At 33.1% G+C, this 17,918-nt stretch overlaps 1 protein-coding gene across 2 annotated transcripts in view; it reads right to left on the bottom strand.

Moving 5' to 3' along the window:
* Positions 1 to 17,330, bottom strand: part of plekhm1 (pleckstrin homology domain containing, family M (with RUN domain) member 1) — a 25,461-nt gene extending 8,131 nt beyond the window's left edge. Inside the window, exons 1-5 of one of the 2 annotated variants that reach the window (XM_016455246.1) lie at positions 17,090 to 17,330; positions 10,014 to 10,102; positions 7,428 to 7,672; positions 3,974 to 4,609; positions 2,336 to 2,795 (exon numbers count right to left, since the gene is read on the bottom strand). In XM_016455246.1, the coding sequence (XP_016310732.1) occupies positions 2,336 to 2,795; positions 3,974 to 4,609; positions 7,428 to 7,672; positions 10,014 to 10,067 (1,395 nt within the window). In that variant the 5' untranslated portion in view covers positions 10,068 to 10,102; positions 17,090 to 17,330. Of the gene's footprint in view, positions 1 to 2,335; positions 2,796 to 3,973; positions 4,610 to 7,427; positions 7,673 to 10,013; positions 10,103 to 13,568; positions 13,810 to 17,089 lie in introns of those variants that run through there. The other variant, XM_016455245.1, reaches the window with a different exon arrangement.
* Between the last annotated feature and the right edge of the window lie 588 nt (positions 17,331 to 17,918).

Here is a 17,918-nt window from a genome sequence, read left to right as displayed (position 1 = left end):
ATACATATATATATATATATATATATATAGAGAGTTCATGTCAATTTTTCTCAAAGAAAACAATTTATCAACTAATGCTATAAACTATATAGGTTAAAACAGTTGTAAATGTTAACAACAGTCCAAATTCAATTTCTAGGCTATTTATTTCTAGATAGAACAATTAACACTCAAATAAAAACAGAGTTGTATACAAACATTTTCAAAGCAGTTTTATATCAACTTTAACAAAATAATTGTTTCGACTGTAGCTGTCAACTTTATGATTCAGATTTATTTAAACATAACCTGTAAGTGATTTCTCATTTATTTTAAATTAAAATATGTAATATAGTGAATATATTTAACAAAATGTTCCTCTAGAGTTATTTTTATAGCAACTATCAAGCTATGGATGTTATGTGTACTGTTTACAAGCTGTTTTAACAACGTCTTTCGGCGGTTGAAATACTGATTGAAGTTGTCTCTTTCTTTCTTTCAACACCTTCTCATGTTCATTCATGTTTATTTTGTGCTATAATAACTAGTAAAGAGGATGAGATGATTGGTTCACATGTGCGCCGCGCGATCGCTTTAAAGGGATCATTCACCCAAAAATGAACATTTTGTCATTAATTACTCACCCTCATGTCGTTCCAAACCCGTAAAACCTTCGTTCATCTTCGGAACACAAATTAAGATATTTTTGATGGAATCTGAGAGCTCTCTGACCCTCCCATAGACAGCAAGGGTCCTTTCACGATCAAGGCCCAGAAACATAGCAAGGACATCGGTAAAATAATCCATGTGACATCAGGGGTTCAACCGTAATTTTACAAAGCTACGAGAATACTTTTTGAGCGCAAAAGAAAAAAAAAAACGACTTTATTCAACAATTCGTCTCCTCCACGTCACCCTGGCGCCATTTTGGAGAGTATCCACTGAACGTAAATTGTGTATGCTGTTTTGTGTCAGCTGTGCCACTCGGATATGTTGTTTTCGTTCAAATCAAAGCATAAATGACGTAAACAGCGTATCCGTGTTGAATAAAGTAATTTTTTTTTCTTTTCCGCTCAAAGTATTCTCGTAGCGTTGTAAAATTACGGTTGAACCCCTGATGTCACATGGATTATTTTACCGATCTCCTTGCTATGTTTCTGGACCTTGATCGTGAATGGACCCTTGCTGTCTATGGGAGGGTCAGAGAGCTCTCAGATTTCATCAAAAATATCTTAATTTGTGTTCCGAAGATGAACGGCGGTCTTACGGGTTTGGAACAACATGAGGGTGAGTAATTAATGACAAAATTTTCATTTTTGGGTGAACTAACCCTTTAACTGACGTGATCTGCCATGTTACATTAGGGCTGGGCAATGTGGGCAAAAAAAGTTTAAAAATTTCATATCAGTCAATATCGATAATTATCACAATAAACTTCAAATCTTTATTTCTTAAGTTTAAAGGCAGATTTTTGCTAATAAATAATACAAATAAATATCTTAATAGAAAAATTTATTTCTTAGTTTCTGCATGTTCTAATGAGTGATATTGTTTCAAATCATGAAACAGGTTTGTGTTACCTGACCTTGATGACGTGTATCTTCAGCAGTTTGCAGTGCAGGCTGCAATATTAACAATATTACCCTTTTTTGTCTCTTATGCAAATTTGACAGTAGCTATTAGGACCTTGAGTAAGGATGCAGATGTAACTTTATGTTCATTATCAAAAACAGTAACATCTGTAAAAATTGTAATAACCTCATTTTTATATGGTTAAGTGTAATTATTCTGAGTGTTTGAGTTTTATTAAAATGAACCATGGGTCTTCCATAGTAGCATACATTTAGACCATGACAATCACAGTTTAAACCACAATAGCTACATGGTAAAAATGTAGCTATATGGTTTCTAGGTATTTATATGAAAAACAGTAGTCTAAATACATTAAGTATAAATGCACAAACGCTACAGCTTAACTGTAATTATATTCCATTACTCCTTTAATACATCTCTACATTATTAATATAATAAAATTCTATATGAATATCCCACATTTCTGCCATGGTGCAGTTAGTGTTACTACAGTAAATCCATGGTAAATGATGGAAATGTACAGAAAGATCGATCTTGGGATTAAAAAATCGTTATCGGTTCATCAAAATGATTAATCTATATTATTAACACAGTATGTGTGCAAATGTATTCCAAATAGTTTTGTGACTGAATCACTAATATTATCAATACATTTTGAAATACCAATACAATATCAAAATTCATTTTGGTGGACCAATTAAATAAAGCTATGAAGTGATCTATATGCCTAAGAATATGAATATGAATCCCTGAAAACACTCACGCAGGAGGAATACAGAGAGTCTGAGGAGGTTTTCCTGCTGGCGGTACTCGCGGAGCGTCTGTATGCAGCATGTTGGGATTGCTCCACTGAACTAGAGGCGGCAGAGGTCTCTGGAGGAAGAGCGTCAGGGTCAGAGGTCTTCTCGGTCCAAGTATCAACAGATGAGTCTCTGCTCTCTTTCTCCTGCTCACTTTCTTGAGTCTCAATGACGGTTTTACCTAGAGTCTCAGATTCTTTCGTTGTCCCTTCTTCCGTCTCCTGTATCGTCTCAGCTGACATCTTTTCTGAGCTTGCTTTAGATTGCTCTGAGATGTGTGCATCTGATTGGTGTGTGTCCTGTGCAGCTGTTGGAGATGCGTCAGGCATGTGCGTGTTGTTATTAACAGCTTGTGCTGCAGAGTCTGAAGCTGGTATGAACACATCAAAGTCCTCCAAGTCCTGAGTAGAGGAACTGTTCTCTCTGAAAACAAACAAGCATGACTTCAGATTACAACATTTCTGCTAACAAAAATGAATGAATCAAGTAATTTTGTTTTCACATTTACTTGTGGAAACTTTGTCCTAACTAGAAGTGTCGCAACAAGCTTTTCAAGCATGGAGGCAAGTTTCTGAGCTCAGTGAAAGAAGCATCAAAACCACAAACCACAGCCAAGAACATACTTGATGTTTAATATACAGCTGAATAAAAGGATTTTGAGTGGTAAATAAAATACAAAAACATACTGACAGCAATTCTTGGACAGCATGCTAGAACATTAGGTTGCCATCTAATACAGTTTTTTTTTTTTACTTGTTGATGCCACAGACCCCCAAATATGATGATTCAGGACCCCTTAAAATATAGAGGCAACGTTATACAGTATACTATAGTTTGAGTTCAGAAAGACTTTGTTTTTGTTTTTTTTTAAAGAAAATACTACTTTTATTTCTCAATGATGCATTAAGTTGATCAAAAGGGACAGTAAAGTAATTTATTATGTCACAAAAGATTTATATTTCAAATAAATGCTGTTATTCTTGCCGTTTCTATTCATCAAAGAAACCTAAAAACACGCATCATGGTTTCCACAAAAAAATATGAAGCAGCACAACTGTTTTCAACATTAATAATAAGAAGAAATGTTTTTGACCATATTGGAATGATACTGAAGACATTTTAAAATATATTAAAATTACATTTTTATGTCTAAATGCCACTTACATTGCAGAAAATAAAACTATTATAAATATGTACTTTCTATTAAGTACATTTTTTATCCACCATAACTGTATTGTTAGAGGTTTAAATCTGAAGACGAATACAGAAAGAAAATTGTGTATAATAATATTAATAACATTAAGATTTATAAACAGAAAAAAATAGTAATAAGGTCAAATTTGGTATTTTTTATTATTATTTTTGTTTAATTTATTTTATAAATGATATATTATTGTTTACATTTAAACTATTTGTGGCCCCCATTTTGAAAACCCCTAGTGGATGTCAACCTGAATCAGTGTCATTATACAGGACCTTTTGTTTTTTTTACTCACCAACAAATCAATATTGAAAATTCATAGTTCTGCACAAACCTAATTGATTTATCAGTTGACACATTGCATAGTCATAAGACTTTAACAGAACAGGCTTTTACTCACTCTGTAGCCGTGATCTTCTGTTGTGCGTTTTGGCTGATCTCTTTGTCACAACTCCAATGTTCCTTCTCTGGACTCCTGAGCTCCTGACCCTGCAGCAGACTATCAGAGCTCAGGCTGGAGGAGAGCTGTGACGATCCGGACGTATCCAGACTCAGGTTTGACGATGTCAGCGGAGTGTTCGGCTCACAGCCCTCACTCTGCTCTTTCCTCGGCTCCCTCTGGAGCACCTCCTGAGCCCAATCTGAGCCTCCAGATCCTCCGGATGACTGGGAGACCGTATCCCAAGACTCCTTGCGCTTGGGGCCTACAAGGTGCTCGTCGGCAGGCGTTGGGGGACAAAGACCCGCGAGGACCAGCGGTGTGTTGGTCCACTCATTCAGCACAGCTGATTTATAAGAGAGCTGGAAGGTCATCGAGGACAAACCCTGCAGGAGGGTGAGGAGAACCTCACGGTCCTCCGGGTCCAGCAAAAGAGCCCCGGACTGGTAGTAGGAGCTCAAGTTGGACCCTTCGCGAAACAGCGAGGCCAGGTAACACTCCAGAAGCCCGTCATTTAGCGCCAGGCGAACCCATGCTCTGCAGCACCCAATATCTGAGTTTATGAAGCTTAGACGTTCCAGTTCTTGAACGACATCCCTACAGCATCAAAAGAGTTGCGGGTGACCATTAAAGGGTTAGTTCAACCAAAAAATGAAACATCATGGTTTCAAATATTACATATTCATGCATTCATGTATCAATGCCTATCAAATATGATAAACTGAAGCTCAAATGTGCTTGTTTGATGCTCAAGAACCAATGACATTTGTTCTCGTTCTTCAAGTATGTTTGATCTTACATTTACCATGTTTAATGTGCATTGATCAATGTTTATATGTGAATTAAAGCTTATTTAAAAAGTGAATTAGTGTAAAGTGAAGTAAAGTGAATTAAATGGGACCCTGGAGCACAAAAGCAGTCTTAAGTCGCATCTCGGCTAAATATTGTCCTATCCTAACAAACCATACATCAATTTTGAAAAATTGACACTTAAGACTGGTTTTGTGATCCAGGATCACATATTATATTTTATATGTGAATTATAGCTTATAACTTATAGATTGTGTCTCTTGGATTAAACCATAACTATGGATAACTTCCACAATGTCTTCATTCATTTTTTAAAGCATCAAAGTTTTGGTTGCATGGACTTTCATTACTAATATCTTTTGTGTTTCGACACTTTTATTGCTATAATCACATTTTTTTCCATTTTCACAATACTGCCAGTACTACAATCAATATTTTATTTACTTCTTTATTTATGTGTGCATCATTCAAATAATTGTTCAGTGAGGAAGAAGTTTGCCTAAATAAGTGCAAACTCTCACAAATATTGGAATTTCTCAGTGCAGTCGTTTCTACAAGGCAAAGAGAAGTGAATCACACAAGTATGTCTTTATGTATATAAAAAGTCAAAATATGAAACCATGTCTTTATCAGCTGACTTCCTTCTCCTTCACTCTACACTCAATACGAAGCCTAAAAACTGTCCTGTTGAGTTTAACTACACAAGAAATGTGAGTCAGGAGGCCTCAAAGAGCTGAGTGTCACTTGACTATTGCCCATAGACTTAGGAGCCAATTACTAAACCATATGATTCATCTAATCTAGGGCTGCACGATTAATCGCATGCGATATTTAACGCGCATCTTGTCAGAAAGCCGGTTCTGTAATCAGCGGTAAATCTCCATCACCTGCGTGCTTTCACATTGAGCAGCATTCAGAACCGGCTTTACTGATAAGATGCGCATGCGATTAATCGTGCAGCCCTAATCTAATCCTACAGGCTTGTCACAATCCTCACAGAGACTCCCTGACATGTCTCTTTCTGTTTCCAAACAGGTGACAGGTTGCTCATTTTGAAATACTTCTGAGGTTTAAATTATTTTGAAGCATGAACCAACATCAGTTGACTCGGTTAGTAACCAAACCAAAGGCTTGGAATGATTTCGGAAAGAGTGGATGTATATTATAATCACATAAGGCTCATGAATGACACTTTGTTCCCACTGTTATTCTATGCATCCAATATTCAAGGGAACAGTAACATTATGTGACATGATTAGCTGAAAGGCAGAAGTTGGTTGTTGGGGGCTAGCTGTATTACATGACTGTTCAAATGTTTGGGGTCAGTAGGATTTTTAAAAATGTTTTAAAAAGAAGTCTCTTATTCTCAACAAGGTTGCATTTATTTGATCAAAAATACAGTAAAACAGTAAAACTGTGGAATACATTTTTACAATTTAAAATAATTGTTTCTATTGAATAAGTGTAATTTATTTCTGTGATGCAAAGCTGTATTTTCAGCATCAGTATTATTAACAGTTATTAAGATTATTAACAGTGTTTATTTGGGGGGGAAAAAACCAACATACTGACCCCAAACTTTTGAATAGTAGTGTATATTTTAAGATTAAATATAAAGTATTTCTTTATATTCTCTTTATATAATCTTTCAAATATAAATATTAAAATTTAAAAAAGTAATTTTACATGGCTGGCTAAATTTTTTGGTGGGGTGAATTTAATCATTTGTTTTTAAGTGTTTATAATGGTTGCCGTGTCCCTTAAAGGGGTCATGAACTGAGAAATCAAATTTCCGTGCTTTTGCATATGAGAGAAGCAGGAGAAATAAAGCGTGCTTTTCATAGGTAGGAAACACGGAAAACACGGAAAAAGTTTGTCCTTTTTATGCTATTATTTATTAGCTATATTTATTTGCTTATTCAATATGTATTTGGGTTTTGGTTCTTCTGCTGTTTTCCAGATTATAAATCACGTTTTTTTTTATCATCTGAAACATGCTGCGATTTATATTCCAAAGCGACTTATATAAAGCAATCGACGTCAAGCGCAAAGCGCGCACATTTGGATTGTTGCATTTCCCACACACCACTAGTTTCAGTTTCGCTTTAAATAAATTCGTTTAGGCTTGGCATTTATAATAAATATTGTTTATGGTGAATGAGACTATAATTTCTGGTTGTGTTATACTTATATTTTTTCTTCCTTCTCTTCTGAATGCTACTAAATTGAAAGGATTTGTTGTGGAGTGAGGGGAACAAAAATACATGTTCATAATACAAAAATACATGTTCTGGCCACATGTCACATCACTTAATGTTTGTACAATATACATTATACATATACATCAATCGACTTATATATGCTCATAAAAAAACAAGTTAGAGATGGTACAAATACAAGTCCACACACAGTACAGTAGTAACTATCAGTAGTTAGTAGTACAGTAGTAAATGTAAATTTATTTATTTATTTATTTATATATATATATAACAAACTGCTTCATTTGTCATGCATATACTATACGGCCCTCACTTATATTAAAAAAAACTTGATGTGGCCTTCGAATCAAAAAGTTTGCCCACCCCTGTTCTAACCTATGACCCACCTGTGGGTGACGGTCTTCAATAGGCTCCAGAAGACGGGCTGAGGAAGGGCTCCTCGTGACCCTCCTTTGCGCGCGTGACTTCCATCAAATCGAATGAACTTGCTCTTGATTCCATGGATGAAGACCGCCTCCAAAGCACAACACAGCAGGTTAGCCTCCAGGTCCTCACTGGTGACCGCCGTGTCTGTGGTGATGTAACGCTTCTGCAGGACTTTTAGGGTCCGTGCAATCTTTTCCTTGATCCACTGAGGAGAACAGAGAGGTTAATATTGCTCTGTTATGCATCTGTTTTTTTCCTGGACTAGATGTTAAAACAAAATAACCAGGAGGGAAATACCAGGAAACACATGAAATCTATAGTTATCGATTTAGTGATAAAAGGCTTTTTTGACCCAGTCAAAATCAATAATAAAAATTAAGGGTCTGTAATTTGAATTGATTTGCATCAACCGGTGTAAGATCAGGTTACTGGAACCATTGTGACATCTAGGTCAGCAGACCAAATCATGAAAAGCTTTTGCTACAACAAAACAAAGATGTGGAGTAAGCATTGCGCAGCCGCTTGAGGATCTAAGACAAGAGGGCAGAACAGACATGTGAACATGAGCCATATCTACAGACAGACTGTCACCTGATATCAGCTGACTGACTACATATGAGCCAAAGCACTGACAGTCAAAGCTGTGGAAACTCAACATAGCACCTTTGAGTCAAATGACATGAAAATAGTAGTCATGTTTCTGAGAGGAATGAAGCCAAGATTACTAGAAAACTAGTTTGCCTTTAAGAGTCGGTCATGATAAGCACTTAGTCATGACGACTAGATGCATGAGGAAATTCTGGCTCAGATCAGATCTTGTTGCAAGTGTATAAACAGCAAAACACATACAAAATCTATCCGTATCTACCTCTTTAAAAAGACGGTTTAGTTCTGAAACAATTACTTTCTATGTGTCAATATTAATATACAAAAACAGCTATTTCATATTGTGGGTTGCTGAAATTAAAAACTTGAAAGATCCCCTTTATATCCTATTTTAGATCCCTTTGTAAGACATCATCAATTGTACAAATGTGGGTTCATATGCGATCAATTCATATGCGATAATTTTTGGTGATCATACACAGAAAAAAACTTACCAATTTAGTATCATTATTATTTTAGTTGGAAAGGTATGCATCCTGAAAATGATATGACGATTTGAATTTATATGTATTTAAAATTTTTAAACATTAGTAGATGTTGAAAAAAAATGGTCATGAGTTTGAATGCTTGACTATACTAGAAGTAAATCATTGATTTATTAGATAAATTACTAATTATATTATTTTTATTTGTAAGCCATTGTGTTTCTATTTCTAAGCCATCATCATACATCATGTTTGGAAAATTTATGAGTTGTGTGCTTCTTCTGAAATTGATTTTTATATATTTATTTTGCTTCATTTATTTGTTAATTTGTTTTTATTTGATTAATTTTGGAAGATAAAAAAAGTGTGTATGTACATATATGTATTAGGGCTGCACGATTATGACAAAAATCATAATTGTCGATTAACATCGGATTGGTTTCTTCTTTAAATTATAAAAAAAGTAAAAATATGAATGCTATTATAATGTTATACTAAAACTAAAATTAAAACAATGGAAAAACCCTTAAGATAACATGTAGAAAGAAACAAACGCATCTTAAGCACACAGAATAACATAAGTGGACTTTGAACGATTAATTGCCGCTTTGAACAATTACGTAATTGTGGCATCCATAATTGTAATCGCGATTAGAAATTCGATTAATTGTGCAGCCCAAATACGTATATTTTGTATGATAAAAAGGCCAAGAATATGTATATGAATATATGTTTACATATATTTATATTTATACATGTTAGTGTGTATATTTTTGTATATGTTGCATTGCTGGTGTTTGTTTTGTTATCGAAACTCAGTTTGAAACTCAGAGCTAACAAAACAGTTGCTCAGGTGAATATAAAGCACAAAAAATGTATCTAATATCCGTCAGAACATTGAGACTGTCCATTAAGCCTTGCAGTGTAAATATACCTGTTAAATTTGAACAGTTTTGTTAAATCCCTCATCTTGCTTTAGCTATGCATGTCTGTATGTGAACTGAAAACAAAGTACTACTGAACTGCTGTTAATAGCAAAGGTCTTAGGCAAATAAAGAGGAAATGGCCAAAAAGAAATCCTTATCTCTTGAGCAGACACTTCTCTCATGAAGGCAATACTTGTCTGGTTTCCATTCTGTGTGCGGTCTGACTTCTACAAGACAACACGCAAACTGTAGCTTCTTATAAACTTGTTTTAATAAACTGTATTAGAGCAGATAGAAATGGTGCTTACATGCAAATGACATGAGCTGAGATAAAAGAAAGCATTTTAACATTTATCAAATGACATGCATCATCTTTTTTCAGCACCTGGGAATCCAGGTTCCCACAAATTGCATTACCTCTAGCAAGAACCTGCTCAACGGGTTTCAAGAGATATGAAAGGTTTCCTATCAATGACCTTGTAATGTCCACAATTCAAATAATCTTCAAAAAGATGAGGAAGTTACAAACCTGTTTTCCATCTCTTGCCTCTGGGCCGCTCTCAGGTGTTTGGGTGGCCAACATGGCTCCTCTAGCTTCAATTAGTTCCACTTCACACACTGCAAAACACACACAGACAAACAACTATAGGGGAGATTGTAACACAACGGTAAATTTTTTTTTAAATGTAGTCAGTGTGACTCAAACTTTATAATATTCCCATTATGCGTTCATCTAAAAATGTATGTGGTTTCAAAATGTTTTCGGAGTAAATCTAAATATTTGATTCTGAATCGGAGTAAATTAATGGTAGAAAGAGTTAAACAACCTACCACACCATCACATGGGATGTAACACAAAAAATGTAGCCTATATATATTTGTACACATTGGTAACATTTCCACCAGAAGCAAACATAGAAATACATTAAACTCTAAAAACATGTATGTGTTGGTCACTCTTTTATTTTGTGCCATATTTGCGAATTCAGTAACAGTACAATGGAAAGTGTTACAACCCTCTGTGTTCGCTCAGCTATTATGTTTTTTTTAACATGTGGATGAAACGCTTTATGCATATGTGTTTTATATTAAACATCACAATCTTCCGATTTAAATGACACCAGCTCTGCATTCTCAGCTCATGTATGATACTGATTTCACCTGAAGATCATTTTTAAGTTGTTAAACTGATGGCGTTACGACTCCCTAAACATGTTTATATCATAAAAGAGGTTAGATGCTAGCTTATAAAACACAATGAGGAGAAGAAGATTAGTATGTTTAATATACTGGCAGTCTTTGTTAGGTAGCAAATAATGGAAGTGATACACACATCCCTGGCAGTTTCCTCACGTCAATGAAGTACAAATGTATGCCGACATGTTCGTTTTACTTCAAAATGCATCCTGAGTCAATGTAGACGGGTCACCCTTGTGAAAAAGAAGTGCACTTAATTGTATTGAATGTGCACTTGTAGTGTACTTCAAATCTGTTTTAACAGATAATATAGTATTAAGGAAATAAAAGGCCACTTAAATGTACTTAAAGACAAGTGTACTTAACTTGTTTCTTAAAACACTTAAGTACACTTCTAAAAAGTGCCCTTTGTAATAATGTTTAAAAGTTAAACAAATTAAATTAAACAAATTAAAAGTTTTACTTTAAAGTACATTTTAAATTATTATGTTTTAATAATCGTTTGTAGGGATTTAAAGAATTACACGTTTTTTTATGTGATGACTAACACGCTAAGGTTTTTTTTTTAATGTTACGTGTAGTGCATTATAAAATATTACACGTTTCAATACAAATTACATTCAAGCACATTTTAGTTGACCATAAATGCCTGTCCGTACACTTAAACCATATTTCAAAGACAACATAGGTAATTATAAATTTAAATATAAAGATATACTTATTAAACTCTTAAGTTGAACTGCTTTGGTATGCATATAAACTATAATATATTTTCGTCAAGTTGCAAATAACATGCTGTTAAATGTCAGAAAACGTTACATTCAGTTCATACTTAAACTTTATTAAAGTATATTAAGTACATTTTTAAGTATGCTAAAGTGTGCTTCTTTTAAAAAAGATAAGCGTTTTGCTGTTAAATGTCAGAAAACATTACATTCAGTTCGTACTTAAGTAAACTTTATTAAAGTATATTAAGTACATTTTTAAGTATGCTAAAGTGTGCTTCTTTTAAAAAAGATAAGCGTTTTTGCTGTTAAATGTCAGAAAACGTTACATTCAGTTCGTACTTAAGTAAACTTTATTAAAGTATATTAAGTACATTTTTAAGTATGCTAAAGTGTGCTTCTTTTAAAAAAGATAAGCGTTTTTGCTGTTAAATGTCAGAAAACGTTACATTCAGTTCGTACTTAAGTAAACTTTATTAAAGTATATTAAGTACATTTTTAAGTATGCTAAAGTGTGCTTCTTTTAAAAAAGATAAGCGTTTTTGCTGTTAAATGTCAGAAAACGTTACATTCAGTTCGTACTTAAGTAAACTTTATTAAAGTATATTAAGTACATTTTTAAGTATGCTAAAGTGTGCTTCTTTTAAAAAAGATAAGCGTTTTTGCTGTTAAATGTCAGAAAACGTTACATTCAGTTCGTACTTAAGTAAACTTTATTAAAGTATATTAAGTACATTTTTAAGTATGCTAAAGTGTGCTTCTTTTAAAAAAGATAAGCGTTTTTGCTGTTAAATGTCAGAAAACGTTACATTCAGTTCGTACTTAAGTAAACTTTATTAAAGTATATTAAGTACATTTTTAAGTATGCTAAAGTGTGCTTCTTTTAAAAAAGATAAGCGTTTTTGCTGTTAAATGTCAGAAAACGTTACATTCAGTTCGTACTTAAGTAAACTTTATTAAAGTATATTAAGTACATTTTTAAGTATGCTAAAGTGTGCTTCTTTTAAAAAAGATAAGCGTTTTTGCTGTTAAATGTCAGAAAACGTTACATTCAGTTCGTACTTAAGTAAACTTTATTAAAGTATATTAAGTACATTTTTAAGTATGCTAAAGTGTGCTTCTTTTAAAAAAGATAAGCGTTTTTGCTGTTAAATGTCAGAAAACGTTACATTCAGTTCGTACTTAAGTAAACTTTATTAAAGTATATTAAGTACATTTTTAAGTATGCTAAAGTGTGCTTCTTTTAAAAAAGATAAGCGTTTTTGCTGTTAAATGTCAGAAAACGTTACATTCAGTTCGTACTTAAGTAAACTTTATTAAAGTATATTAAGTACATTTTTAAGTATGCTAAAGTGTGCTTCTTTTAAAAAAGATAAGCGTTTTTGCTGTTAAATGTCAGAAAACGTTACATTCAGTTCGTACTTAAGTAAACTTTATTAAAGTATATTAAGTACATTTTTAAGTATGCTAAAGTGTGCTTCTTTTAAAAAAGATAAGCGTTTTTGCTGTTAAATGTCAGAAAACGTTACATTCAGTTCGTACTTAAGTAAACTTTATTAAAGTATATTAAGTACATTTTTAAGTATGCTAAAGTGTGCTTCTTTTAAAAAAGATAAGCGTTTTTGCTGTTAAATGTCAGAAAACGTTACATTCAGTTCGTACTTAAGTAAACTTTATTAAAGTATATTAAGTACATTTTTAAGTATGCTAAAGTGTGCTTCTTTTAAAAAAGATAAGCGTTTTTGCTGTTAAATGTCAGAAAACGTTACATTCAGTTCGTACTTAAGTAAACTTTATTAAAGTATATTAAGTACATTTTTAAGTATGCTAAAGTGTGCTTCTTTTAAAAAAAGATAAGCGTTTTTAGCATGGAATAACTTGCTTAAATTGCAGCAGACTTACCTGGTAGACTCACAACACTAAATTCACAACACTCCAATGAAATAGAATATAATATCTCGATAACCCGTAAAAAACTGTTTACATGGTCGAAAATGTAACATTTAATTCTGTAGAAACATCCAAACGCCCTTAAATGAGACACGAACAGATACAGACTTTCGTAATGCTCATGAATCCGGCTAAAATGATTAGATTATAAAACAGCAGACAATTCTCCTCATTGCTAATAGAATCAGCACAATATAAACTCGTTTACTCACCATGTTCTGCGTTTGTCTGTCGCGGCGGCTTTGGACAGCCACACGGTCATGGCTGATGGGTTTCCTTTCCTCTTACCGAATCGACACGAGCACGGGTCGTGTGGTATCTGTCACTCTCTGAGCCGGGAAAACAGAAGCGGGCAGTTGATATAGATGTGATCAGATCGGCTGACGCGAAAGGCAGCATGGGAAATGAACGCAAGGTTCGCCGTGTTCCTGTTGACGACCAGCGCTATTGCGCAACTCTTGCGCAGCATTGAGTGTGTTGAAGACTCCAGCGAGAGACAGGGAACATCACTGGAAATAAAACAAAGAGATTTTCTTATTTTCTTAATGTCGAGTAGGCTATATGTCTGATGGAAATGAACAAAACTCCACACTGTTCCAACCAACAAACAGCACAGTGTATTAAAATAGAGAGTAAAGTGAAAGTAAAGAAAAAAAATCTAACTGAAGTGCAAAATAATCAATAAAAGTGGCATTTTTCATGAATTAATGAAAAATAAAGCATACAAATGTAGTTATTTTCTTTTTGTGATGTTTAGGATATCTCAAAACGTAATCTGTTTCAAAACCGCTAAATAAATTAAAATAACTAACTTGATTACTCACATATTTATAATTTAACCAGATTTGATTGGCCTATTTTATTTCTGTGGAACTCTATTATCTGTCGTGTGTTTGAACTCAAGGTAGGCCTATGTCATTATGCATTCATATGCATAATGTTAATTACATTAATATTTATCAGATTTAGTCAGTCGAAATAGTTTTGAGATTTGATCTAATATTTGAAATTAGTATTTCGATTTAAGTTTTTGTGACACATTAATGTTTTTAGATGTGTTTCTTATTCTGAAGTAAAAAAGATAAAACCATAGTGGCATGCTTATTATTTTTAATTGAATACTTATTGTAATGAATGGAATTCGTATTTAATAGTTCCATTCCAATTACATTTCAGACTATCTTTGCTTTCATTAAAACCTAGATTGATTGAGTGAAATCATTACATTTTCATTCATACTGTTTCTATTATTACAATTCAAATATAGCCAATTAAATATGTAAATATTCATATGCCTGTGGCAAATTATTTGACCTTTCAGATGAATCTCTTTTGGGATTCTGTTTCGTCTGTCATTGGTTATTCAATTTGTCGACTCCATTGTCAGAATAAAATGACACTTTAATATATATTATTATTAATAATTTCAAATAAGATCAAAAGTCATTCTACGAGAGTTTTTCCGGGGTGGGAGGCATCTAACCCTCTTTAAAATATTTGACATTTGTGTTATAACAGCTAAATTAGCAAATGTTTATTAACGAAACATGGGCTGTTGTATCATGCTAAACTTAGCCTATATCTAAATGTGCTACGATTTAAAAGTGAATCCACGTTGTTCTTAACGGGGGCATCTTCCTCTATCTTTACCTTTTGTAGCATTTATTTAGCCCACGGTATTACTCTTTTCAGCGACATTTTTTGTAATAATCGTAATATAACACTTAATGTGCATTCGGTGATGAAATGATGATGTGTCGTCACAGCTTGCTTTGCGACGTCACGCGCTTTCGGTTTCACTCTCTCAGGTATTCCGCGCGGGAATTTCTTTACACTCTCGCGCAATCTGCCCTTTCGTCTTCTTTAAACCATCGAACGTAAATACATGTCTAAACAAAGAAACAAACAAAAAATAATAATAATAATACCCCCAGAAATGACTAAAATGAATTAATAAACAAAATATACACGTTATAGTTAGCCTATAAAATATTTTTAGTGGCAAGATAGCCTACATGATTGCTTTTTATATTTAAAAAATACCTTTTCTGCACAAAAACAACAATTTATTTATTTTGCTAAAGTGTGCTTCTTTTAAAAAAGATAAGCGTTTTTGCTGTTAAATGTCAGAAAACGTTACATTCAGTCCGTACTTAAGTAAACTTTATTAAAGTATATTAAGTACATTTTTAAGTATGCTAAAGTGTGCTTCTTTTAAAAAAGATAAGCGTTTTTGCTGTTAAATGTCAGAAAACGTTACATTCAGTTCGTACTTAAGTAAACTTTATTAAAGTATATTAAGTACATTTTTAAGTATGCTAAAGTGTGCTTCTTTTAAAAAAGATAAGCGTTTTTGCTGTTAAATGTCAGAAAACGTTACATTCAGTCCGTACTTAAGTAAACTTTATTAAAGTATATTAAGTACATTTTTAAGTATGCTAAAGTGTGCTTCTTTTAAAAAAGATAAGCGTTTTTGCTGTTAAATGTCAGAAAACGTTACATTCAGTTCGTACTTAAGTAAACTTTATTAAAGTATATTAAGTACATTTTTAAGTATGCTAAAGTGTGCTTCTTTTAAAAAAGATAAGCGTTTTTGCTGTTAAATGTCAGAAAACGTTACATTCAGTTCGTACTTAAGTAAACTTTATTAAAGTATATTAAGTACATTTTTAAGTATGCTAAAGTGTGCTTCTTTTAAAAAAGATAAGCGTTTTTGCTGTTAAATGTCAGAAAACGTTACATTCAGTTCGTACTTAAGTAAACTTTATTAAAGTATATTAAGTACATTTTTAAGTATGCTAAAGTGTGCTTCTTTTAAAAAAGATAAGCGTTTTTGCTGTTAAATGTCAGAAAACGTTACATTCAGTCCGTACTTAAGTAAACTTTATTAAAGTATATTAAGTACATTTTTAAGTATGCTAAAGTGTGCTTCTTTTAAAAAAGATAAGCGTTTTTGCTGTTAAATGTCAGAAAACGTTACATTCAGTCCGTACTTAAGTAAACTTTATTAAAGTATATTAAGTACATTTTTAAGTATGCTAAAGTGTGCTTCTTTTAAAAAAGATAAGCGTTTTTGCTGTTAAATGTCAGAAAACGTTACATTCAGTTCGTACTTAAGTAAACTTTATTAAAGTATATTAAGTAAATTTTTAAGTATGCTAAAGTGTGCGTCTTTTTAAAAAGATAAGTGTTTTTGCTGTTAAATGTCAGAAAACGTTACATTCAGTTCGTACTTAAGTAAACTTTATTAAAGTATATTAAGTACATTTTTAAGTATGCTAAAGTGTGCTTCTTTTAAAAAAGATAAGCGTTTTTGCTGTTAAATGTCAGAAAACGTTACATTCAGTTCGTACTTAAGTAAACTTTATTAAAGTATATTAAGTACATTTTTAAGTATGCTAAAGTGTGCTTCTTTTAAAAAAAGATAAGCGTTTTTAGCATGGAATAACTTGCTTAAATTGCAGCAGACTTACCTGGTAGACTCACAACACTAAATTCACAACACTCCAATGAAATAGAATATAATATCTCGATAACCCGTAAAAAACTGTTTACATGGTCGAAAATGTAACATTTAATTCTGTAGAAACATCCAAACGCCCTTAAATGAGACACGAACAGATACAGACTTTCGTAATGCTCATGAATCCGGCTAAAATGATTAGATTATAAAACAGCAGACAATTCTCCTCATTGCTAATAGAATCAGCACAATATAAACTCGTTTACTCACCATGTTCTGCGTTTGTCTGTCGCGGCGGCTTTGGACAGCCACACGGTCATGGCTGATGGGTTTCCTTTCCTCTTACCGAATCGACACGAGCACGGGTCGTGTGGTATCTGTCACTCTCTGAGCCGGGAAAACAGAAGCGGGCAGTTGATATAGATGTGATCAGATCGGCTGACGCGAAAGGCAGCATGGGAAATGAACGCAAGGTTCGCCGTGTTCCTGTTGACGACCAGCGCTATTGCGCAACTCTTGCGCAGCATTGAGTGTGTTGAAGACTCCAGCGAGAGACAGGGAACATCACTGGAAGTAAAACAAACAGATTTTCTTATTTTCTTAATGTCGAGTAGGCTATATGTCTGATGGAAATGAACAAAACTCCACACTGTTCCAACCAACAAACAGCACAGTGTATTAAAATAGAGAGTAAAGTGAAAGTAAAGAAAAAAAATCTAACTGAAGTGCAAAATAATCAATAAAAGTGGCATTTTTCATGAATTAATGAAAAATAAAGCATACAAATGTAGTTATTTTCTTTTTGTGATGTTTAGGATATCTCAAAACGTAATCTGTTTCAAAACCGCTAAATAAATTAAAATAACTAACTTGATTACTCACATATTTATAATTTAACCAGATTTGATTGGCCTATTTTATTTCTGTGGAACTCTATTATCTGTCGTGTGTTTGAACTCAAGGTAGGCCTATGTCATTATGCATTCATATGCATAATGTTAATTACATTAATATTTATCAGATTTAGTCAGTCGAAATAGTTTTGAGATTTGATCTAATATTTGAAATTAGTATTTCGATTTAAGTTTTTGTGACACAT

The sequence above is a fragment of the Sinocyclocheilus anshuiensis genome, unplaced genomic scaffold (assembly GCF_001515605.1).
Source record: "Sinocyclocheilus anshuiensis isolate Anshui unplaced genomic scaffold, SAMN03320099.WGS_v1.1 scaffold287, whole genome shotgun sequence".
Classification (NCBI taxonomy): Eukaryota; Metazoa; Chordata; class Actinopteri; order Cypriniformes; family Cyprinidae; genus Sinocyclocheilus; species Sinocyclocheilus anshuiensis.
Note: the sequence above shows the minus strand (reverse complement) of the source record. Positions and strands in the feature narration are given on the sequence as shown.